The 24,683-nt window shown below is 36.6% G+C and overlaps 1 protein-coding gene and 1 long non-coding RNA gene across 3 annotated transcripts in view; one reads left to right on the forward strand and one right to left on the reverse strand.

Moving 5' to 3' along the window:
- The window catches only part of LYPLAL1 (lysophospholipase like 1), a 40,749-nt gene extending 19,970 nt beyond the window's left edge, over nucleotides 1–20,779 (reverse strand). Inside the window, exons 1-2 of the mRNA XM_015077384.3 lie at nucleotides 20,624–20,779; nucleotides 15,080–15,179 (exon numbers count right to left, since the gene is read on the reverse strand). Of these exons, the coding sequence (XP_014932870.1) occupies nucleotides 15,080–15,179; nucleotides 20,624–20,717 (194 nt within the window). The 5' untranslated portion in view covers nucleotides 20,718–20,779. The remainder of the gene's footprint in view (nucleotides 1–15,079; nucleotides 15,180–20,623) is intronic.
- Nucleotides 20,780–21,497: 718 nt separating this feature from the next.
- The window catches only part of LOC113603934 (uncharacterized), a 191,725-nt gene continuing 188,539 nt past the window's right edge, over nucleotides 21,498–24,683 (forward strand). For both annotated transcript variants that reach the window (XR_008293276.1, XR_008293277.1), the window contains exons 1-2: nucleotides 21,498–22,664; nucleotides 23,228–23,344. This is a non-coding gene — a long non-coding RNA (uncharacterized LOC113603934). The remainder of the gene's footprint in view (nucleotides 22,665–23,227; nucleotides 23,345–24,683) is intronic.

Consider the following 24,683-nt stretch of genomic DNA (forward strand, 5'->3'; position numbering starts at 1 on the left):
AAAAAGTCCAAGTAACAGAGCTGCTGGATTGAAAGATACAATTTTTATGTTATTAGATGTTTCAAAGTTACTCCCATTAAGGCTGTAAAAAATTCACCTTTATGCAAGAAAAGAGACCATCCTTTTGTCCACAGCCCTAACTGCAATAGGTGCTAACATCCTTTAAAATATTTAAGGGTATCAGCTACAGTTTTAAATCAACTTTCTTGAGGTATAATTCACATACATAAAAGTACATGTTTAAGTATATAAGTCAAAGACCAAACAATGTAATCATCTCCACAATGACACAGAACATTCCCTTTACCTCAGAAAATTCCATCATGGTCCTTTGCTGCAATTCCCATTTACTTCCCAGGCAAATGCTGAGGGATTTTTATCACGATAGAATAGTGTTTTCTGTTCTAGAACTCAACATCAATGGAATTACCTATTTGTATCATTTGCTATTTTTTTCTACTGTGGTTTAGATTTTATTGCTTTAGAAGAGCACTTGGTCTATAATTGACACTTAAATAGTTGTCATTTGTACTTTAAGTATTTTTTAACATCTATTTTTACATGTTGACATTATGTATTTATGGTGTCTTTTTAAAAATCAGATAAAAGTAACTGCATTTGATATAGTCTGTCCTTAAAAAACAAAAAAACAACTAAAATTTATAGGTCTCCTGATTTAAGAGGGCTCTTTTCTAATCCATACATGTTTACATATGGAATTCAAAATTTTCTTCTATGATTTTCGTTTTCACTTTTATATTTAAGTCTTGAAATTTCCTGGAATTTATTTCATATATGAAGTGTCATAAGAGTTCAAGTTTGGGGCGCCTGGGTGGCTCAGTCGGTTGAGTGTCCGACTTCGGCTCAGGTCATGATCTCACAGTCTGTGAGTTCGAGCCCCGCGTCAGGCTCTGTGCTGACAGCTCAGAGCCTGGAGCCTGTTTCAGATTCTGTGTCTCCCTCTCTATCTCTCTGACGCTCCTCCGTTCATGCTCTGTCTCAAAAAAAAATAAATAAATGTTAAAAAAAAATTAAAAAAAAAAGAGTTCAAGTTCATTTTCTCCCATATGGATAATCAATTGCGTCTGTACTACTACTACTAAAAGAAGAAAAAACATCTTTCACAAAGGTGAAATTCCATTTTTTCCATATATTTAATTTTATAGTTCTGACTTATCTAATCTCTCAAACTAGGTTCTGTGAGAGTTAAGTCCTGATGTCTAACGCGTACTATATATAATAAATGGACTTCTCTCCAATGGATCTGGAATGGTACTAGTTCTGTATTATCCTTGGGGAAATCAAGAAAACAATAACTGGAACCATTTCCTGTGCTTTGTGATTCAGGCGAAGAACCCTGGTGGAGAAAGGCTCTATTCTGTTCTACTGATGTATTTACCCATCCTGTGCTAGGATCCTATTGAGTGTATTGAAGTGGCTTTACAGGATGCTCTGAAGTTGAGTAATGCAGTTACTCTCTATCATCATCAAAACCAGTATCCTTTTCAGACTTGCCCTGCCTCTTCTCAGGCATCCATTCTTTCTCACTTATCTGAGAAATTAATCAGATATTTAGTAATTTTTAAAATGATTTCAAATACTCCTTAAAAGTCCTTGTGGGATTTTAATTAATCTTGCATTATTCTATGGGAATTAACACTTGATGACATAAATCTGACATAAGGGAAGATTTTTGCAGACTGAGCTCTTCCCAGGAATTGCCACATTCATATGGGGCTTCTCCTGCATTGTTCTCCGAGCCTTCAATGGGTGCACATGAGATGAAGTTTTCCATCACATTTCTACTAGCACTCCAATAGAACCTACCTCCGCCCTCATTCTGCAGGCCTTCGGACCTCAGAAGCTGCTTGGCTCCAGAGAGGTAAATAAATTGGAATCACAAGGGGAGAGAACACAGAAAGCATTCGAGCCTCCCACCTCCCAGAATCCCTTTCTGTTATTTAAGAATAACTTTCTTAAAGTACTCTGAAAATGAAAGCAGGTGGTTTCTACTAGTATTAATGTCAGTGTAAGACAAAATGAAATCCCAAACTGTATTCAATTTGTCATTGAAATCAGGGTTCTGAATGAAAACTGAATACACAACACTCACTTTAAAGCTTGAGTTAGACTGTTACTCTTTGGAATTATTTCTACTTCCCTTTTCATTTTATTCTGCCGTTTCTCTAAGTATTTATTTGTCTGTCTAAATACTTAAATAAGGATGATATCATAGGCTAAAATCTGAATCATTCTGGGAACTCAGCCATTAATAGAAAAAAATGACACTCACTTAACTTTTTCTCTTTGACAGGGCCTTCCTTAATCAGAGATAGATGCTCCATGGAGGAGGACTCCCAACGTAAATTTCACCAATACAGTAGTTTTTTATTCTCCCAATTCTCTAAGAAAATTGCAGTTTGTTTGAAGGAGATAATTGGGAAAATTTAATGAGGTAAATAATAATTTAGAACTTTTTTGTTAAGAAAATGTTATTAAAAATGCGTAATTCTATTAATGTTAGACTAACTTTTAAATAAAGCATAAGAGATTGTTTTCTAAAACAGCTAAACAAACTGGCACATATGTTATACTCATTCACCTTTTCCCTCAAATAAATCACTTTATTGGCTGGTATAAGACAGCTCAGACATTACCACAATAAATACATATGCTCGGCAAAGAACATCTGTGTGGCCCTTCAATCAATCAATCAATCAAACACACTGGCAACGTATGAAGCTGGAATAAAATGTCCAAAGTGAAAAAAGGAAAGAGCTGACATTCAGCTTGATACCAAGTTCTGTTTTGACCTGTGGTCTCTAAAAGTCATAAAATCAAAAGGTCATTCATGGGGCGCCTGGGTGGCTCAGTCAGTTAAACGTCCGACTTCGGCTCAGGTTATGATCTCGCGGTTCGTGAGTTCAAGCCCCACGTCGGGCTCTGTGCTGACAGCTCGGAGCCTGTTTCAGATTCTATGTCTCCCTCTCTCTCTGACCCTCCCCCATTCATGTTCTGTCTCTCTCTGTCTCAAAAATAAATAAACATTAAAAAAAAAAAGGTCATTCATAACCTTTAAGATAAAACACTGCCTGGTTCCATCTTCCTGTGTGTCATGCGACAGCACTTCCGCAGCAATCACCAGGATCACCGGGACCAGTCACATTTCCCTCTGAGTTTTCTTCTGAAAGGACAGCCTCATTATTGATCCAGAGGCTTTGCATCTGATATTCCCTCTACCTGGAACACTCTGTGCCCCATTTCTGCACGGTGGGCTCCCAATGATCATTTAGGTCTCAGCTCAAATGTCCCCTCCTTAGGGAAGCCTTCTTTGACCCTACAATTTAAAGTGTACCTCCCCTCTACCCTATAACACACACCCACACACACAGACTCTCTCTCTCTCCCTCTCTCTCTCCCTGTCTCCCTCTGTCCCATTATCCTATTTAATGGTCTTAACAGAATTTATCACTATTTGAAATTTATAGATTTAGTTGTTCTTTTATTTTCCATTTATCTTTTCCACAGCAATCCCCTCAGTGCTAAGAACAAGCATTTGTTGAATGATGAATGTCAATAATCATTTGTGACACTAGGGTATAATGTGGGTCAGCTAGAAATAAGAGAATACCTAAAATCAGTTTATTTTTCTCTGAATATCTTTTAATTCTTGTAAAATCCATATTGCAATTTCTAGTAAAAGGTCAAATTTTTCTTTAGCTGCTTAAAAAAAAAAGAGTTTCTAAGAAAAAGTTTTTACATACTAATGGATATTTAAATGTACTGTTGAAAATAATTACCAAAGAAGTAAAACTATTTCTTCAAAATAGCTGTTTTGAGTAGGGTTCCTTATCAGTAAAGTGTACTTCAATTACATATCTCCTGGTATCAGGAGAGTGATCTTCATACTGGGCTTCAGACAGCAATCGAATCCCAAGTGATAGAGTAAAAATGAATCTACTGTTATCTACACCTAAATCAAAAGTACTAGTTTTGGAATACATTTAATAAAAAATATAAACATACACTTCATTGGAAAAATAGTAATCAAAAAGTAGAAGCACTATGCAAATCTTATTATTTTTAGAATTTTTCAAAACACCAAGAGCAATTTATATCATCATATAAGTCATTAATTGGCTTGTTAAAAAATTGCTATTATTTTTAAGATGGAAATTCTAATAGTAAGCCCCAAACCAAGAAAACCTCTAATTATAAATACAACTAAAGTATGTTACAGAAACAAAAATCTTTATTGAGCACTTCAATTAAACAGAGTCCAAATTAATAATGAAAAAAAAATGAAGCAATATTTTCCATTTAAATCAACACAGCAAGTTAATTGCTGACTTTTACTTAATATGCCCCTAACTTAGCTGATTAAAAACATCTATTAAATAGGGTTGAGGAGAAGGACTATGTTATAGTCAAATGGCAATTTACAATTTAATCAAAACATACTGACATGCTGTAATAGACCACAACTTGGTAAATATAATAGACTATTGTTCTCCTCTCAAGCTCCTTAAAATATGCATCACTGCTGAAAACAAAAATTATAACCATGTTTTGATAGAGTTTTCAATGTACATAAATGAAATACATATGACAGGCATAACAAGCAGGAGAGATAAAGGAAACTATATGGTTGTAAGCTCCCTGCATTTCATATAAAGTGGTAAGAATCTAACCAGGTGAAGTTTGGTATGTATTTTGTAATCCCTAGAGCAATCAGGAAAAATAAAAATAAATAAAATGGAATATTAAAATAATTCAAATTATCTATAAAGAAGATAGCACAGGGGAAAAGAGGAACAAAAGCTATAGACTTAAATTCAAACATTATCATTACATTAAATGTAAATGGTCTAAACAAATTGCTTAAAAGACAGAAACTATCACATTGGTCAGAGAGAAAAAACAAAGCTCAAAAACATGATGTCTGTGGGAAACCCACTTTATTTATTTATTTATTTTTTAACATTTATTTATTTTTGAGACAGAGAGAGACAGAGCATGAACGGGGGAGGGGCAGAGAGAGAGGGACACACAGAATCGGAAGCAGGCTCCAGGCTCTGGGCCATCAGCCCAGAGCCTGACGCGGGGCTCGAACTCACGGACCGCGAGATTGTGACCTGAACCGAAGTCAGACGCTCAACCCACTGAGCCACCCAGGCGCCCCGGGAAACCCACTTTAAATACGGATTGCTTAAAAGTAATAAAAAGGTAAAAAAAATACATATTATAATATTGTTTGTTGTGAGTACATAAAAATACAGTTTATCTTAGTATCTTGCTTTTGCATCCTACTGTCTTCTCAAATTCACTTATTTCTAGTAGTTATTTAGATTCTTTGTGATGTTTGTGTAAATAGCCATATTATCTGAGAATAAAGGCAGTGTTACTTTTCTCTCTCAACCTTTATTCTTTTTATTTCATTGTCTTGCCTTATTGTACATGTTTGAACACCCATACAATGTTGAACAGAATCAAGGGCCTCCTCCCTGTGTAATCTTAGAGGGGAAGGATTCAGTATTTCACCATTAAGTATGATGTTTGTTGCAAGAGTTTTTCTATGCACCTTTTATTATGTTGAGGAAATTTCATTCTTTGCCTAATTAGCTAAGGGTTTTCTTTATGAATTGGTTACATGTTTTTTCTGTATCCTTTAAGATAAACACAGTTTTTAATCTTTCATTTTGTTAACACAGTGATTACACTGATGGATTTTCAAATGTTCCTGGGATAAACCCCACCTGGTCATAATGTATTATCCATTTTATACATAGCTGAATTTGATTTGCTAGTGTTATTTTAAGTTAAGTTAAATTAAGGAATTCTATATGTTCATGAGGGATATTGATTTGTAGTTTTCTTTTCTTTAACATATTTGTAAAGTTTTGTTATCAGAGCTATAATGGTCTCTTAATATGTGTTACAAAATGTTCCCATTTCCTGAGTTTGTGTTATTTTTCCTTCAATTGTTCAATGAAATTTATTAGTGGAATTATCTGGACCTGAAGTTTTCTTGTGTGAAGGTTCTAATAATGAATTCAATTTTTTTTAATGAGAGTATTCAGACTTTTTGTTTCAGTTTTGATCATTTGTGTTTTTCATGGAACTTGTATCTTTTCTCTAATTGTTCAACTTTACTGCCATAAAGTTATTCAGGATAATTCCTTTCATTGCCTTCAGAATTTATATTGATATCCTTTATTTCATTTCATATTTAGCAATTTTGTTAATATCCAAATGTTTTGGAGTATTATAGTTATCTTACTGCTGCTGATTTCTAATTCCATCCCATTCCTGTCACAGAAAATATTCTGTACAATTTCAGTCTTTTGATACTTATTGGTACTTATATTATGGTCTTCCATATAATCTCTTGGTGACTATCCTATGAGCATTTTTGTGGAGTTCTATAATGTCAATGTTCAAGGTGGTTATAGTACTAATTAAATTTTATATCCACTTAGCCATTATTTTTCTAAGTTGTTATTAGATCCTGAAGAATGGGTATTAAAATCTGCAACCAAGATTGTAGATTAATCTACTTCTTCCTTTAGTTCTGTCAGTTATAAACAATATTATTAAGTACATGCCCATGCAGGATTATTGTCTTCCTCCTTAATAGCTACTTTTCGCTTATAAATGTTCATTTTTATAACTGATAATGTCTTGAAGTATACTTTATTTAATACTAATATAGTATGTAACCTTCCCAACGTTTATTGTGTATTCAGCTCTCTTTTCCCCTCCTTTTACTTTCTTTCAATTAGTGTTTTTTTCAAAACTTAAAAAAAAAATTAGTATCTCAAATAATCTCAAACACGTAAGTAAGAAAGATATTTTAAAAAGCTATGTCCTGCAAAACTGTTTTTAAAAATCCATTTCAATTTAACCTACATTTTCCAAAGTAATAGCTTTCAAATTCTGATGCAGAAAAACTACAGAGAGTCAGGTCACACCCAAAAATTTGCTTCAGTCTTCAGAAGTGGGAAGGAAGATTCTATAATCTTTCTTTTCCCCACAAATATGATAGTACACTTGAGTACAGATGGCTGGTACTCACTTTAAATCTACCTCATCAAAAGTAGTGCTCCTTAAAATGCAAATTACGATCTCTATCTCCTACCTACTCAATCCGAATCTAAAAGGTCATAACCTAAAAATCCACATTTTAATAACTGCCCAGATGATTCTTATCGTGAACAATGTATTTTAAAAACAACTGCCTTCCAGTTTAGACTTCCAATTTTCAATTTAACTGTAGAGTTTTAAAAAAATCCTTCTAAATGGGGGCTAACTCATGAACAGCAGGCTAGTATGCTAAATTTAAAATGCCCCAAACAAAACACATTTGCATGTTCAATCTCTACAATTTTCTCATAGATTCCCTAACTTCACATCACCACCTCTCCCTTTCCCTCATTTTCAATATTTCCCAGTCTCTGCTCTGTGAATTTCTCTTGAATTGACTGCTTGTGTTACATTTCCCCCACAGTGACCTTGTTCAGACTTTTATGATTGCTAGACCAGTGGATCTCACCTTTGGCTGCATACGAGAATCAGAAATGAAGCTTTTAAAAATCTTTCTGCTTTGGCCACATCCCAAACCAATTAAATCAAACTCTCCAGGGGTAACAACCAGATGGAGTTGCAGATAAAATACAGGACACCAATTAAATTTTAATTTCAGATAAACAATAAATACTTTTTCAGTATAAGTATGTCCCAGATATTGTTTCTATATTTGGTAAATAATTCTGGCAACTCCACACTCTAATTGCTGAAATGTAGGTACAGGCTCAAGTCAAATATATAACCTATTGTGAGTTGGGGTTTAAAAATTCTGAGGGGTGCCTGGATGGCTCAGTCAGTTGAGTGTCTTGACTTCAGCTTAGGTCATGATCTCCCGGTTCGTGGGTTCAAGCCCCGCATCAGGCTCTGTGCTGACAGCTCAGAGCCTGAAACCTGCTTCAGATTCTGTGTCTCCCCCTCTCTCTGCGCCTCCCTGCTCATGCTCTGTCTCTCTCAAGAATAAACATTAAACAATTTTTTTAATTAAAAAAAATAAAAAATTCTGAAAGCTATTCCTTTAGATCAGGGGTCAGCAAACTTTTCCTGTAAAAGCCATGGAGTAAATACCTTAGGCTCTGTGGATCATACAGTCTCTTTGGCAACTACTGTACTCTGCTTTATAGTACAAAAGTAACCAGCGACAACATGTTAATGACAGTGTGACTGTATTCCAATAAAACTTTATTTATAAAAATAGGGGGTTGGCCATATTTAACCCACAGGCTGTAGTTTGCTGACTCTATTCTAGACTATCAGATCATTTCAGATCTCCACTTTGTTATTCAATATATTCATTATTTTTCTCAGCTTTACATCACCTGGAAATTTGAACAGTACAAAAATAAAACTCATGTGTATGAAAATAAAACTAACTCAAATAGTCCTTGAAAATACAACCCAGAAGCATACGTCTGGAAAATTTCTTCAAGGATTATCAGTAATTAATTCTTCAGATGATATTTCTATATCCTGCCACAAGGATATCATAGACTATTAATAACATTTATTGAGTGCTTATGTCAGACATCATGTTGAGAAATTTACATACATATTCAATAACATTATATATTCTCACAATGACTCCTTGAGGTAGATACAATTATGACCTCCATTTTGCACTTCAGGAAATTGGGACACCATTAGAGAAGTGAAATACCTTGCTCAAGATCTTAGAGCATTAAGTAGAGAAATCTAGATTCAAACATAGGTCTGCCTAATCCAAAGATCAGATTCTTAACTACTGTACCACAGTAATTCCATCTATCCTTAATAGGCTACTTATTTTGGATAGTTCTCTGACCTACTGGTCTAACACTGCAGCAAAAAATCTGAGTATTACATCACTGGTTCTTATCTACACTGCATAAAATCTGAAGGGAACTAAAATTCAAAAAGTTAATGACTGTAAGGGATTTTAGAGTCTAATCCAATCTGTTCATTTTTAGACCTGTGAAAATTAAGACCCAGAACTGATGAATTCTTCATTGACAGCCTTAACAATTTTACTTTAAATAGGAATTAGATGACATATTTTTTTTTAATTTTGTTAATGTTTATTTACTTTTTGAGAGACAGAGCATGAGATGGGGAGGGGACAAAGAGAGAGAGGGAGTCACAGATTCCGAAGCAGGCTCTAGGCTCCGTGAGCTGTCAGCACAGAGCCTGACGTGGGGCTCGAACTCATGAACCACGAGATCATGACCTGAGCCAAAGTCAGATGCTTAACCGACTGAGCCACCCAGGCACCACTAGATGACATATTTCTAAAAGTCTTCACTTTTCCTCCTTAACCGAAGTATTGGTTTCTCAAAGATTCCACATTGTATATAGCATTTATCAGAATGTTAATTCAAAGTAATCAGAAGGAATAACAAGCAGATTTATTGTTTACTTATTACTGTTTTTGTCACTCAATGTAACATAACCTTTACTTTTATTAATATGTAATATGTTTAAATATAAATGGCACAAAAAATGAATAAAACATAAATGTGACTATACATATATTTCCAAAGCTTATATCCATTAATGAACCTCAGAATCAATCGACAGATTAGTACTCTGTTCCTGTTTTGATACTTCTCTATGTTTTTCTTTTTAGTTTGTTATCTTTTAAGAGGCTGTTAAATTATAAAGTAGATATCATTGTAAAGACAACAATTTTGTGATCAAGAAAAAATATTTAAAGAATTCTGAGTTGGGGGGCACCTGGGTGGCTCAGTTGATTGAGCCTGTGATTCTTGATTTCAGCTCAGGTCATGTCCTTGTGGTTCATGAGATCCAGCCTTGCACTGGGCTCTGCACTGACAGCACAGAGCCTGCTTGGGATTCTCTCTCTTCCTCTCTGCTCCACCTCGCTCATGCTCGCTCTTTCTCTCTTTCTCTCTCTCTCAAAATAAATAAACTTAAAAAAATAAAGAGAAAAAAAAGAATTTTAAGTGTACAAGGGAAAAAAATCACATAGCTCTCTTCTTATCTAAACACATTAGGTGAGTAAACAGCTAAGCTGAATTAGTGATATTGAAAGCACTGTTTATTGGATAGCTGTTAACTGTTAGAGACTCTCAGTAACAAAATTAGAATCTGTTTTTAAAATAAATGAATGCTTGCAAGTGTTAGTTGAAATGGGTATCCTGATACACTGCTGGTAATGATGCAAACTGTCTATTCTTAGAATACAATTTAGGAGAATTAATCCCCTAAACAAAAAGGAATTGGCTTTAAGGCCAAAATGTTCCTCTAGGACAAATTTTTATTAACTATATTTATACACAATCACCACTAATAGTCCTAATATCTGAGGGCATTATGGCTGGACATTCTGAACAGTGTGGAAAAGGGATACCAAAAACAGGCCAGATTGTGAACAGGAGAGAATAAATAACTACCAAATATAATTTCATGGGAAAAAACTAAGAAATGATAATTCGTGTGACATAAGAGTAAGTCTAAAAGTATGAAAACCCTTAAAATGTATTATATTTTAATTCACCATGAAACTAAGAAAGCATCATCACCAATTCCAACAAGATAATAAAATAGTATTGAATTGTAAACACTATCTGATGTCTTAACTACCTCAATACAATGCCTTTAATACCTATGTACTTAAGTAAAAATAATCTTGAAATACATTAAAACAGAAGGAAAATGGCACCAACCAAAACTGCAATAAGATGTAAGGTGAATTCAGATTGCAAAATCCTCAGGCAACAGAGATGTGGTTCATGCTTTAAAATTAAAAATAAAATTTATTAAAACGAATAAAGTTTCTAATTGCTCTGGGTTTCTGAGACAACTAGAATTAAAACTTGCTGATATCTGAACTATCATAGACTAAAAGAAAAATGATTTCAGAGTAATGTTGAAACAGATTTTCTAATATGATAAAATATTGAACCAGTTCTTGCTTGTAATACTTGCTTGTTATAAGAGCCCTTCCAACATTTAGAAGATCACAAAGTCAAAAGGTTTGGAGCCATTGGTAATCCTTGATCATGTGACATTGGATTTCCAATATGGAAAAGGACCAATGAAATACAGCAGAGCTACAGAATGTACAACTTGCCAAATATTTAAACAAAATAACTTCGCTAGGTTGGTTGAGAGTGCTGGTATTCATGATTGAAAGCAATAAACATATTTTACAAACTTACTTGATTTTTAAATTGATAGCAAATTAAATGGCATTACTATCCTTAATTATATATGTCTCACTTCACTGTTTAATTTGATACCTCTAATCATGAATAGGGGTCTGAAATGTAATACTCCACAATGCAGACATATATATTCTTTCTGAAAATTGTTTGAAAAGCTCCTTAATTCCTTAATAGGAAATTGCAAATTGTATTTAATTGTGAGGTTTTTATTTCTTCATCTTAGGAATCCTAGAACTAGTGAAAACAAGGAAGCAAAACTTCACAATTCCATGTTCTCAATCAAGAGTAAATTTTGAAGAAAAGTGGAATTTTGTATTTAATGTTTCTGACCTTGAGTAATTAAATCTAAAAATAAAGAAAGCCTAGTACATAAAGACCTGTTCTTAGGTACAATCTCAACTTCTTTTTGTATTGATTCAAAGACAATGATGCCATTCATACTTTAAGTACCTCAGATATTTGTTTTTCTAAAATATAAACAGCTGATCACACTGCAACATTATTTTTTTTCCTAACAGAGAACCAGGATACTAATCATCTAGTATAAGTGGGACAGAGGTGTAATTTAAAGCAGGGTTTCTCAACCTAGGCACCCCTGAGATTTGGGGCTGGCTAATGCTCGGTCATGGGGTCTGTCCCATGCAGTAGAAGGTGTATAGCAGTAACCCTGGCCTCTACCCAGGAGATGCCAGTTGCCTCTTATGCTGCTCCTCCCGCCAGCTGTGACCACCAAAAAACGTCTCCCAGCATCGCAAATGTTCTCTGAGGGCGAGTCATCCTTGCTTGAGAATGAATAATTTAAATCACCTCATCATTAAAAAAAAGGAAATCTTACAAGTTCAAGAACTGTCAGTCATGAGAAATTTAGGTAAAAATGATGAATTGATCTAGAACAGTTGCCCCTAGCATACTACAAACGTATGGGAACTCCTTTTAAAAGTCTAAAATTACATTGTCCAAAATGGTAGCTCCTAGACACATATACCTATAGAGCATTTAAAAAATGTAGCTAGTGTAACCAGTTACTGAACTTTTACGTTTATTTAATATCATGTTTTATTTAAGTATAACTAACATACAGTGTTATATCCATTTCAGGTACGCAACATGATTCAACAATTCTATACATTACTCATAAAGTGCGGTCACCATCTGTCATTAAATGTTATTACATTATTGGCTATATTCCCTATGTTGTACTTTTCATCTCTGTGACTTATTTATTTTATAACTGGAAATTAGTACCTTTTAATCCCATTTATCTATGTCACAGACGCTCCACCCACCTCCCCTCTGTATTTAAGAGTCTGTTTTTTGGTTTCTTTGTTCTTTTTTTTTTAATGTTTATTTATTTATTTTGAGAGAGAGAGAGAGAGAAAGAAAGCATGTGTGCAGAAACGTGGGAGATATTGTGGGGGAGGGACAGGGAGAGAGAATCCCAACCAGGTTCCATGTTCAGCACAAATCCCAACACTGGGCTCAATCCCACGACCATGAGATCGTTACAATCTGAGCTGACATCAGTCAACTGACTGGGCCACCCAGGCACCCCCTGTTTGTTTTTTATATTCTACATGTAAGTGAAATCATATGGTATTTGTCTTTCTCTGACTTATTTCACTTAGCATAATACCCTCTAGGTCCATCCACGTTGTTGCAAATGGCATGATTTCGTTCTTTTTTATGGCTGAGTAATATTCCTGGTTGTGTGTGTGTGTGTGTGTGTGTGTGTGTGTGTGTGTGTGTGTACACACACACACATACACACCACATCTTTATCCACTGATCTATTGATGGCACTTGGGTTGTTTCCATATCTTGACTATTGTAAATAATGTTGCAATAATAAACATAGAAGCACATATATCTTCTCAAATTAGTGTTTTTGTTTTCTTTGAGTCAATAATTATTTAATGTAAATTTATCAGTATTCAAATTGAGATGTGTTACACATGTAAAATATACACCAGATTTGAAAGATTTAGAATTAATAAAAGAATGCAAATTATCACTTTAATAATTTTATATACATTATGTGTTGAAATGATAATATTCTGGATATAATGGGTTGAATAAAATATGTTATTAAAATTAATTTACTTATTTCTTTTTTTCTCTTCTTAATGTGGTATCAAGAAAATTTAAATTTACATTTGTAACTCCTATTACATTTCATGGTTAGCATGGTCTAAAATGTTTGATGATCTGTCCAAATATGTACTGACTATTAAGATATATAATACCAAAAAGTTATTATGAATTCAGTGAAATATTTCAGTGATTTTAGATTTTACTTAAACACAACAGCACCCACAAACAATACTTAGATTGTTGTATTCTTAGAACTATCTCCAGCCTAAAGTCTGAGATACACTTATCTGTAAACACATATCAAAACTGGTGATGATGTAAATTCATAAACTGAAAAGTACTGACTCTAGAATCTGTTTCCAATGATCTTCCATTCAATTTTATTAATTATGCTTATATTTAGGCTGAAATGAACTTATCTTTTCTGTCTCTGTAGGAATACCATTGTCTTTCTTTTTCCCAACTTCACTACAAACCAATAGCAAATAACAAAGCTCTTTTGACATTTCAAAGACATTCAACTTACAGCACAAAAATAACCTCTTGGTCATTAGGTCTTTTTTCTTTTCTTTTTTTTTTTTTAATGTTTATTCATTTTGATGGAGAGTGAAGGAGAGAGAGAGAATCCCAAGCACACTTTGTGCTGTCAGTTCAGAGCCCAATGCAGGGCTTGATCTCACAAATGTGAGATCATGACCTGAGCTGAAATCAAGAGTAGGATGCTCAAACAACTGAGCCACCCAGGCGCCCTGGTCATTAGGCCTTTCATTTGCCCTACCAAACTACTAAACTCTTCTAAAATTATATTAAAATAACTTTTTTTGACTCTTAAATTTTATGACAAAATTATCATTATTTTGTTCTACCATTTTCAATTCTATCAACTAAGGTAAGTAAAACCTTAATTGCATTCAAAAGGGTCCTTGAACTTCTGGTTCTGATTCTCATTAATATTAAGTTAATAGAAAAATAAAAATCACATTTGCATAAGCACACAGTGTCATTAATAAGAATAAACCAAAAACAGATAATGAGAAATTAGTGGACTGTACAGCTCAGCACATTATTTTGCTTACCCAAAAAAGTACTTGGAAACCCCAGTTTAAAGCATGTGCTCAGGATAAAAGCTTATGGAGATGCTAATTTAATAATTATAAAAAGCGGTTTGACTTCAAAACTGTATCAATCTCATGACTCTGCATTTTGTTAAACACATCTATAGGTTGCATAATCTATTTAGTAAGTAGCCAATTCCACATTCCTATTCTGGTTTACGGATTCAAAAAGCTTAATATTATTTCCAAAATTTTTTAAGTGTAGAAACAATGCCACAAAACCTTTTTCCAGAGTTTATCAATTGTGGCATAACTAAATTAGAAAGTTTATGCTTCTTGGAGTTTCTTTTGGGGTAAAAAAAAAGTTTCTTTTGGAGTTTCTTTTTTGGGGAAAAAGAGAATCTGAAAGACAGAAATCTGCAGGGTTAGAGGAAGCTGAGTTCAGCAGACTATTCTTTAGGACAAAGTTTAAGTTAAAAGCTTCAGGGAATGCTTTACAAAAAGGCAATAAGTTATTTATCTAGCAAAACTTGGCTGAATCATAAAACTGAAAAAATAAAAAGTTCTGGAAAAAAAGTATCCCAATTCAAATACACAATTAAGTTTAAAGAACATTTAGCTGGTACATCTATTTATATACATTTTATGCTACAGTTATACTGGGCAGTGAGATAAATTACTGCATACCTGGGAGGAGCTGTTGGATAAATAATTTTTATGTGCTGGAATGTTAAATCTTGATTTAAAACCTGCTTGATCCATGTTCTCAATCCTTGTCCAGAATCACCTGATGGATCACAAAATCTAGGTTAAGATAAAACATTTTGACAACACAGTGTATTTAAAAGCAGTCTATAACTCTCATATCACACAGAGGCTGGAACAGGGAATAAAAAAAATTTCCATAAATAAAAATAACTGCACAGAAACCAATTTATCAACATGAATTAACTGGTCAGGTATAAACAGCCAAAAATAATTTAGATTACTTTACTCGTAACTTCAGCACTGATCACTTTATGAGTTTTAAGTTTCTCCTTTGTTTAAGGGTACAACAGCAACAAATACATGAAGTAAATTATTTTTTCTAAAAAAAAATTCTTTATCTGATTTTAAACACTGCCATTTTTTATCTTACCCTTAAAAAGAGTAAATTTTTAAAGTGTATATAAACTTTTGTACTTGGAACAACCTAAAACACTTTTCTTGGTTAAAGCAATAAAATCTATCAAAGGGATAGTTAGCATACTTTTAACTTGAAGAAATCTAAGTTTAATTTCGATAACCTGTTTACATGATGTAAAATAATGATTATACGCCCGAAGGCTGAGAAGTAACCAAAATCCATGCAAGAATTAAGGTATGGATATTTCCATTAAAAAAAAATGGAAGAAAATATAGGTCCATCTTCTGTAGTCCTGAAGAGGAAATTTTAAAGGTGACACCTTTTAATTTCTTTTAAATCAGTTCATTAAGACATCAATTCAAAATATATCTATGAATGCACATCAATGTGTCAGGCAGTGAGGGCAAGATGAGGAAGAAAAGAGTCCCTGCTCTCACTGAGTATACAGTTTATTGTGAGGAGCGGACAGTAGCCGAGTAACCATACGTAAACATTAAAGGCAAATGTAACCACTGTAACGATGAGACCCTTGGTGCTGCCAGCATTTATGGTATTCAGAACTGCCTCAGCGAATGAGTTCAGGGATAACATTACCCGAATGTAAGCTCTGCAGAGCAAAGGTCACTTTGCACTTTATCCCCTGAGTTATTTGTTCACGTAAGGCCTAGCGCCCAACTGACACAAGCCGACACAAAGTTTTAAGGTCCACGGGCTGGTGAAAAGGGAAGGGCACAAGGAAAGAGCATCTCGGACAGGATATGGCGAATGCGAAGATCGTTCATTGGAAGGAGCAGGATGACGTCGAAGAATTGAGAGAAAGGGCAGGGAGTGCAAGATGAGGCTAGAGAAATCCTCAGAGCCCGGAGCTAGCTGCTTTTTGGCAGAAAGGTGGCCATCTTTTAAGGGGCACTGTGGCAGCTGTGTGAAGGGAGGGACAAAAGTGGGCGTGAGGAGATCAATAAGGAGGCTACTGTTCAGGTGACCTATACTTAAGTTAGGGTTAAAGCAATGAAATGTACAGAGATACTTAGGAGATAAAATTAACAGACATTGACGATAGGTTAGTTATGAGGGGTCAATGGTGGAAGGTTTCAAGGACGATGGTGGGGTTTTTGGCCAGGATAACTGAGTGAGCAATGGAACTACACACACTGAGATAGGAAATGCATGAATCAGCAGGTTTATACTCGCTGAGTGTGAGGTACTCTTCAGAATGCATACAAGTCCTCTAGCTGGGGTTGAGCAAACTATAGCCAGCTGGAAGACAAAAACCGTAAGAACGACTTTAACAGTTTTTAAAGTTTATTTTATTTATTTTGAGAGAGTGAGAAAGAGACAGAACAAGCAAGAGAGGGGCAGAGGGAGAGAGACAGAATCCCAAGCAGGTTCCACGCTGTCAGGGCAGAGCCTGACTCAAGGCTCGATCTCAGGAACCATGAGATCATGACCTGAGCCGAAAGCAAGAGTTGGACACATAACCAGCTGAGCCACCTAGGCTCCCCCAATTTTTACATTTTTTTAAGAATCATTTTAAGAAAATGAAGGAAAAGAAAGGAGAAGAGGGAAGCAGAAAAGAAGCCATTACATGGCCCACAAAAGCTACAATGGTTGCTATCTGAGCCTTTACAGAAAGTTTGCCAACCCCTGCCCCACACCACCTGTGCCAGCACCCTTTTGGATATCCTGGCCTACTCCTCTCCAGACAAACACGCCTGACTGCTGTTCCATGTCGGAGAACCTACCTCTCAGACCCTCTCTCCTGGCTTTTCCCTGTCTGCAACAGTCTAGCCCAAAACCTACACAATTGCCTCACTCAAGTCTAACTTCTGAAGTGTCACCACTGTAGTGAGACCTACTCTGACCACCTTATCTAAAATTATCACCCCCTATACCTCCCATCCTCCTTGCCCTTAGAATTTACTACTATCCACTCACTCTATAATATTTCCTCCACTAGAATGTAAGTTCCACGACAGAAGGGAATTTTGTTTGTTTCGTTCATTACTATATGCCTGGAGCCTAGAACAGTGCCTTGCACAGTGGCCATATAATAGATATTTCTTGAATGAATGGGTTAATGAATGAGTGATTATTAGGCCTCTGTAAAAACACATCCAGAGCTCAAAGGAAACTTAGAGACACACATATATATCACCACACAGAGGAAAAAACAGAATCCTTGGGCATATATGCACATTAGCTGGGGAGAAGAAAAAACAAAATGAAAAAAAAAATAGGACCAAATTCTGAGGAACCCCAAAATTAATGGATAGAAGAGAATGCAAAATACACCAAAAGGAGCAAACAGGTAAAAAGAATCAAGAAAGCGTTTCAAGAACACCGAATGCTGATGGGGCCCCTGGGTGGCTCAGTCAGCTAAGCCTCTGAGACTTCAGCTCAGGTCATGATCTCACATTGGTGGGTTCAAGTCCCACACTGGGTTCTGAGCTGATAGCTCAGAGCCTGGAGCCTGCAGCCTGCTTCGGATTCTGTCTTTCCCTCTCTCTGTGCCCTTCGCCTGCCTGTCTCTGTCTCTCTCTCTCAAAACTAAATAAACATTAAAAAAACATTAATAGTTGCTTTCTGTACTGGCCTTACTCTTCAAAAAAAAGAATGCTGAATGCTGCTGCTAACAGTTGAAATAATGAGATAAGAGGATGACTGAAGAATGTTTATTACATTTAGCAACACACAGGTTACTGGTGACTTTACTAAGAGCCAACTCAGTTCGCAGACACTTACTACAGGAGGAGAAAGCAAGGCACGCATGGTTTGTGTGAACCTTACAGCGCAGTGTGGAATACAGACCTTAAATTAAGTAATTACAAATATGAATACCATTAAAGGAGCATCCAACAGAGTGAATTAATCTAAGCCGGGAAACCAAACAAAGCTAATTAAACTATTACTTGTGTTTATCATCCTGAAAGAAGATTATTTTAGGAGTAGGAAAGGCTCAGATGAAGCTGGCTATGTATTACTCACATTCCCCTATATTCTTCTATCGCTGGCATATCCTAGAGAAGGTCAGACTTTTAAAAAAAAAAAGCTTCTAAATTCACTTCTTCAATCTTAAAAAGCAAAACTTAATGCCACAAAGCAACATCCATTCATCCATTCACAAGGTCTGCTTTTTAAAAAGTTGGCACTTTATTCTAACAGCAAGGTAAAATTGTTACAATTGGTTTATATTGTAGTATATATGTAGTAACATATTTGGAGTAACCAGAACCCAAACATCTCCTATAACATAACCACATATAGTAAAGTCTAAGTCTAATATAAAATCATACTTTCAGTAAGGGTCTTATTTACTACAATGGAGCTCTAACTATATAGGAATTGCATTACATTTGCATAATTAGCAGAATTCTTTGGATAAATTCTTTGTTCCAAAGTACAAAAGAAAAAAATAATATATACTTTTATATTGTACAAATCTGGATTTACAATTTATGAAAACATCGGTAATTTGACATTGAAAAGAGTAAGGATAGACGTTAAGCAAAGCGACCCATGGAAAAAAGAAACGTCCAGGAGTATTTTCTAAAAATATTATTAACTAATTAACTTATTTATTAAAAAGATTATGGTATTGGGGAATTTCTGGATGCTTACAAATGAACACCCTTGGAGCCCAAAATAGTACCAGTAACAGTCTCTTAATTGGAAAGCACTGGTGTCATCTTAGACACCCCACCTCACCTTCTAAATATATCTCAGCGGCCAAATTTCCCTTTCAACACGTTTGGCCAGTTTCTTCCTATTTCCAAAGTGATACATCCTAGCTCAGAGTTTTTCCACGTTACCCCTTCTGAAGTCAGAGAGATCTGAGTGCGAATCCTAATTCCATGACCACTCACAGTAATAGCCAAGTGACCTTGGGCAAACTTCAGCCTATTGGGACTCATTCTTAAAACGAGAATACTTCCCACAATAGCCCATTTCCAGGTTTCCACCCAGTACCTTTCCAATCCCCTTCACTATCCAATCACCATCTCTTTACGCCTACCAAAGTCTCAGCTCAAAGCCCACGTTCTCGGTCAAATCTGACAAGCTCTTCATCTTCCAAATGCCTTAATATGCCTAACCACAGTTTTTTCCTTACAATTCTCTTGGCAGTAAATCATGTACCATCTTGTGATCTCCCGTCCACTGCTGACTCAAACTAATTGAATTGTTTTTGTTTTTAACTTTAGGTAGGCGCCCTGAGGACACCGGCTGCATCTCATTTCTTTAAAAAAATATTTCCCAAGAACTTATTCTGGGCCAAGCACTAGGGATGCAAAGATTAAAACAAGGGTCCTTACTCTTGAGGAAGGGAAAGTGAAGTGAGAAAGACAGACTAAGTAATTACAGATGAGTGGAAGAAATGCTATACCGAATTAAGCACACGTCACTAAAGGCGGGCAGTACAAGAAGATCTACCCCTGGGACTGAGAGCTGACTCGGTGCTGTATCTTGGGGGCTTAATGACAAGAGAGGGAAAGAGGAAAAAGAAAGAAGGGGGAGCAGGAAAGTGAGGAAAGGGAGAAAGGCACTCCAGCCCTGGCGCAGTGCCTCACAGAAAGTATTAATAAATATTAAGTTAACTGTCTGAAATGTCTACAGTAGTATGGGAGACTGGAAAAAGAAAAGCAATGGCAAACAATCCAATGCGGTTGAAAACCCAAATCACTAATAGCTGACCCTGGAAAGTACTAAATAATTTATTTCTCTCTAGCAGAGAACTTACCTTACTAACTTGCTCTGTTTAAACTTGAGGGAGAACAATGGTGGGGATAGGGGGAGGGTAGCAAGGGTTGCAAAGAAGAGTATATTGTAGATGGAAGGATGGCCGAGGGGCGGGACACAGGGCCCATCAGCGAGGGCGGTGGGCCAGTGACCACAAGATAGAAAAAGGGAACACACGGTGGGGAAGGCTGGGAACATATTACCAGGCCCGTGTGTCCCCAGCCACAGGGCTAGAGAAGGGAGGAGGGTCGCCCTCTCCGAGTCCACCGAGCCCTAATGGGCCCAGCGCCTCCTCCACTAGGGCAACGCTGGGGGACCCGAAGGGAGGACGATTCCCAAGCAGAAAACTAGGACGTGAAACTGTAATCCACCTGAGCCGTGCAGGAAGATCAGCGAGGCGCTGTGCCTCCCAGCTGGCGACACCATGCAACGCTGCACGCGAAATGAACCCGACGCAGCCGCCATCGCTGCGGCCCGAGGAGTTTCGTGGGCCCCGCCCCTCCACCGCCCCGCGGGCCCGCGCACGTAGGCACGCAGGGCGCGCGCCCGAAGACGCGCCTGCGCGGTAGGGCTGGTGCTGTCGCGCTTCTGGGTCAAATCTGAGGCAGGTCGTGTTTCCGTGAGAGTTTTCGGTTTTGCTGAGGGTGGTATTGTAAAGGTGACAGCTCCGCTAAGCCTAATGGGTATATTTGTTTGCTGTGGGATTTTTAGCTGCAATCCTAAAAGTCAGGATTGCCTTTTTATTTGGAGAAATAAGGGTGTTGTTCTGTTCAAAATGTAACAGATACAATCATACTTCACCTTCTTTGGGACTTGAACAGGATGTGTGTGGCTTTTTATATGCAAAATAAGACAGCTATATAATAAATCTGTAGTTTTAAAAAACAGTTTACACAGCAGATCTAAGGAGGTACCGTTTCACACCCATTAAGATGGTTATTATTCGGAAAACAAAATATATGTTGGTGATGATGTGGAGAAATTGAAATCCTGGCGCATTGCTGATGGGAATGTAAAAATGGCACAGCAGCTGTGGAAACAGTTTAGTTTTTCCTCGAAAAGTTAAACAATTACCATATGAGCTAGTGATTCTACTCTGGTATATATGCAAAAGAAATGAAAGCATGAGCTCAAACCAGTGTTTTGTGCACCAGTGTTCATTATTCACAAAAGCCAAAAGGCGGAAGCAACCCAAATGTCCTTCAGGGGATGGATGGTAAACAAAATGTATACACATAAGATGGAATCCCTGTGATGGAATGTTATTCAGCCTTAAAAAGGAATGTAATTCTGATACGTGCTACAACATACATGAACCTTGAAAACAGCCACGTGAAATAAGTCAGACACAGAAAGACAAATATTGTATGATTCCACTTAGATGAGGTATCTGGAAAGTAGAGGAGGGATTACCAAAAGCAGAGGGGAAGGGGGAATGGGGATATGTTGTTTCATGGGTGTAGAGTTTCTGTTTGTGATGATGAAAAATTTCTGGAAATCGTGATGACGGTTGCACAACATTGTGAATGTCCTTACTGTCACTGAGCTCTACGTTAAAAATGGTTGAAATGGTAAATTGTATGTTACGTACATTTTATCACAATTTAAAATTTTTTTTTAATGTTTATTTTTGAAAGGAGAGAAAGAGACAGAGCATGAGTGGGGGAGGGGCAGAGAACAAGGGTGGCATAGAATCCGAAGCAGGCTCCAGGCTCAGGGCTGTCAGCACAGAGCCCCATTACGGACTTGAACCCACGAGCCACGATATCATGACCTGAGCCAAAGTTGGACGTCCAACCGACTGAGCCACCCAGGCACCCCGTCACAATTTTTAAAATACTAAAAATAAATGGAACTACTTTCTATCTGAAGACCTAACCATAGACATCTTCTAACACTGAAGTCTGTAGACCCAGCAAGTGGCTCTTTCTTCGTGTAAAATTCAACAAACAACCCAGTGGAACTTTAAGTGCCATTAAACACCAGCCTTCCGTTCATTGTAGTTGGCATCATATTTAAGCAATTACAACTTACCTTTTATTTGTTCATGGTACTCACCCTACTCCCAAGTAGCTAAGTTGCTTAACATCATGAGCCAGTTGCCAAGATAAGCTCTGTGCTATCACAGTGTTGGACCAATGCTGTCCATGGGAATGGTCCTACATGCTTTTAGTTGACCAGATGCAAAAGGAACTTCGAGTCATTTCACTCAAGACTATAGATCGTCAGCTGAGAGTACTGAGAATGAAGTCATTAGAAAGGACAGACTGGGATGGACCTCTGACAACCAATTCTTAAAAAATACTTCTGTCTTCAGGCCTGCCTTCCCCACATGAATTCTCAGTAACTTTGAAGAGCAAAGTGAGAAGAGGGCAGTGTTACACTGGGAGAAACCACTTGGAGATGTGCCAGGTAAGGTGTTGAGTTCTACTCTTAGAACTCTATTACTGCCAGAGAACCTGGCTGCGCATCACCGTGTTCTTCGAGATAGCAGAAAATCAGGAGGGTAATTATTTGCTAAAGTAATACAGCTAATATAGCTAATGTAATATAGCTATATCACTATTGTTAACAGTGATACTAAACAGCCGAAATTCATTGGGACTTAGTAGGGTGCCCAGTGCTGTCATAACTAAATTCCCATAAAAGTCTGTACTATTGCTATCTGTTTCTGCCAGTGAAGCTCAAAGAAGTCAAGACCCAGCTCAAAGAAGTCAAGACCCGGCTCAAGAGCATACTGCCAGTTATCCATAAAGCCTGGGCTCACGTATTAGGCCTGACTCCAAAGTCCAGGTCCTTAACCGTTACACATTTACACATTAGCTCACAAAAATAAGACAGGATATACCCCAGCTATTTTAATTCAAAAACAAAAAACCCTCCCCCACCCCCAACACACAAGCCCCAAAATACTTCTGGTATTTGGACGGTAGCCCTTTAGAGTCTCTACTGATTAGGAGTTCTTATGTTTTCAGATTTCCCCACGTCTCCTGGTATTAGTTCCTGGTTTGTTCCTTAACGTGAATGAAAACCATTTTGAGCAGACGGAAGAGCAATACCGGAAGGCTGGGATTCTGAGTTTCACCTAGAACGTGAGTCTTCCCAGATTTGGGATCATTGTTAGAATAAACTAGATTTTTTCTAAACCCAATCAAAGTGCTCTTTTATTCCCAGTGATTTAAATGCTTAGATATTATTGCTATTCCTTTCATCTTTATTTATAGAACAAACAGAAGGTTTTAGATTACTATATTTAGAAATGCCATCTGGTAGGCAAACCATTGAACAAAAACGTTTTGTTCCTTTCATGTAACTGCATTACTTTGAAATGTAATTAAGTTTCAGGATGGTTGTTTGCTTCTTTTATGGTGGATCTTTTGCCCTATTGAACTTGGGGAAAAATTCTCCTTCGAAGATTTTTATTCAGGCATTCTTTTACTCTCTGTGTAGCTCTTAATTTTTTGTTGTTACTCATTTGCTCTCAGACAGTCTATATGCCCATTATATTTGATGTACCCTGTTTTTGGTAACTTCAGTGTCTAAACTAAGAAAATCTAGTAAAAGAAATAAAAACAAAAAATAATCTCCCTTTTTGTAGGGTTTCAACATCTTCTGAAATCTAAAGATATAAATGGCAAGGTCGGAATTTAGTTTGCTCTCCTCCTGTGAACTTAGAAGTTCTTTAGGGCACACTTGCTGGCTTTAAAAAAATGGTTGCAAGATTAGTCATTGAGAGTAATATATTAGATACTTTCAAACGATTACAGTTAAGCTCACGTTAGTCATGCAGACAATGCACAGTTACGCATCTTGTTTTCCTCAATCTTGAGCATCAAGTTGTATCCCCTCCATTTTTTATCTGTTGAATTATTTAAAGGGACAGAGAAATACATGAACGTAAATAATACATACACGTTAAACGAAATGGCCCAGTGGTAGATAATTTGTTAAATTTTGTGAATTAACCAAGTAAGGTCCTTCATATCCATTTATGGAAGAAAAAGTAGAAAAAACTTAAGTATCTTATAAATATCTTCTAAAACAGTAAAACTAAACTCTTTAGAAAGGAATAGTTATATGAGTTTATAAACTTTAATATAGCCATCTCCTCAGTTCTTGGGAGCTTCAACTTGCATTTGTCATTCTAGATACAGTCCTTTTAGGTACAGGTGAGAGGAGTACCCCTACTTCATCCCACGAGTCCTACTAGATATGCACGGCATCATAGATGGGGTCTTTTAGAATAGATGGGTCACCTGAGGCATTGTGAGCTGGGCTGAGGCAGCACTGGGAAGGTGGACACATGAATCACTCAAATATAGGCTAAATGCAGTTTTGGTTTTGGAGCATGGGTATTTGTCACTTCGGCTTTACTATTAACAGTCAAAGTAATTCCCACCAAAACAGTGTGCAGGCCCAGGGTGAGGACTG

Source organism: Acinonyx jubatus, chromosome E4 (genome assembly GCF_027475565.1).
Source record: "Acinonyx jubatus isolate Ajub_Pintada_27869175 chromosome E4, VMU_Ajub_asm_v1.0, whole genome shotgun sequence".
In the NCBI taxonomy this organism is placed as follows: domain Eukaryota; kingdom Metazoa; phylum Chordata; class Mammalia; order Carnivora; family Felidae; genus Acinonyx; species Acinonyx jubatus.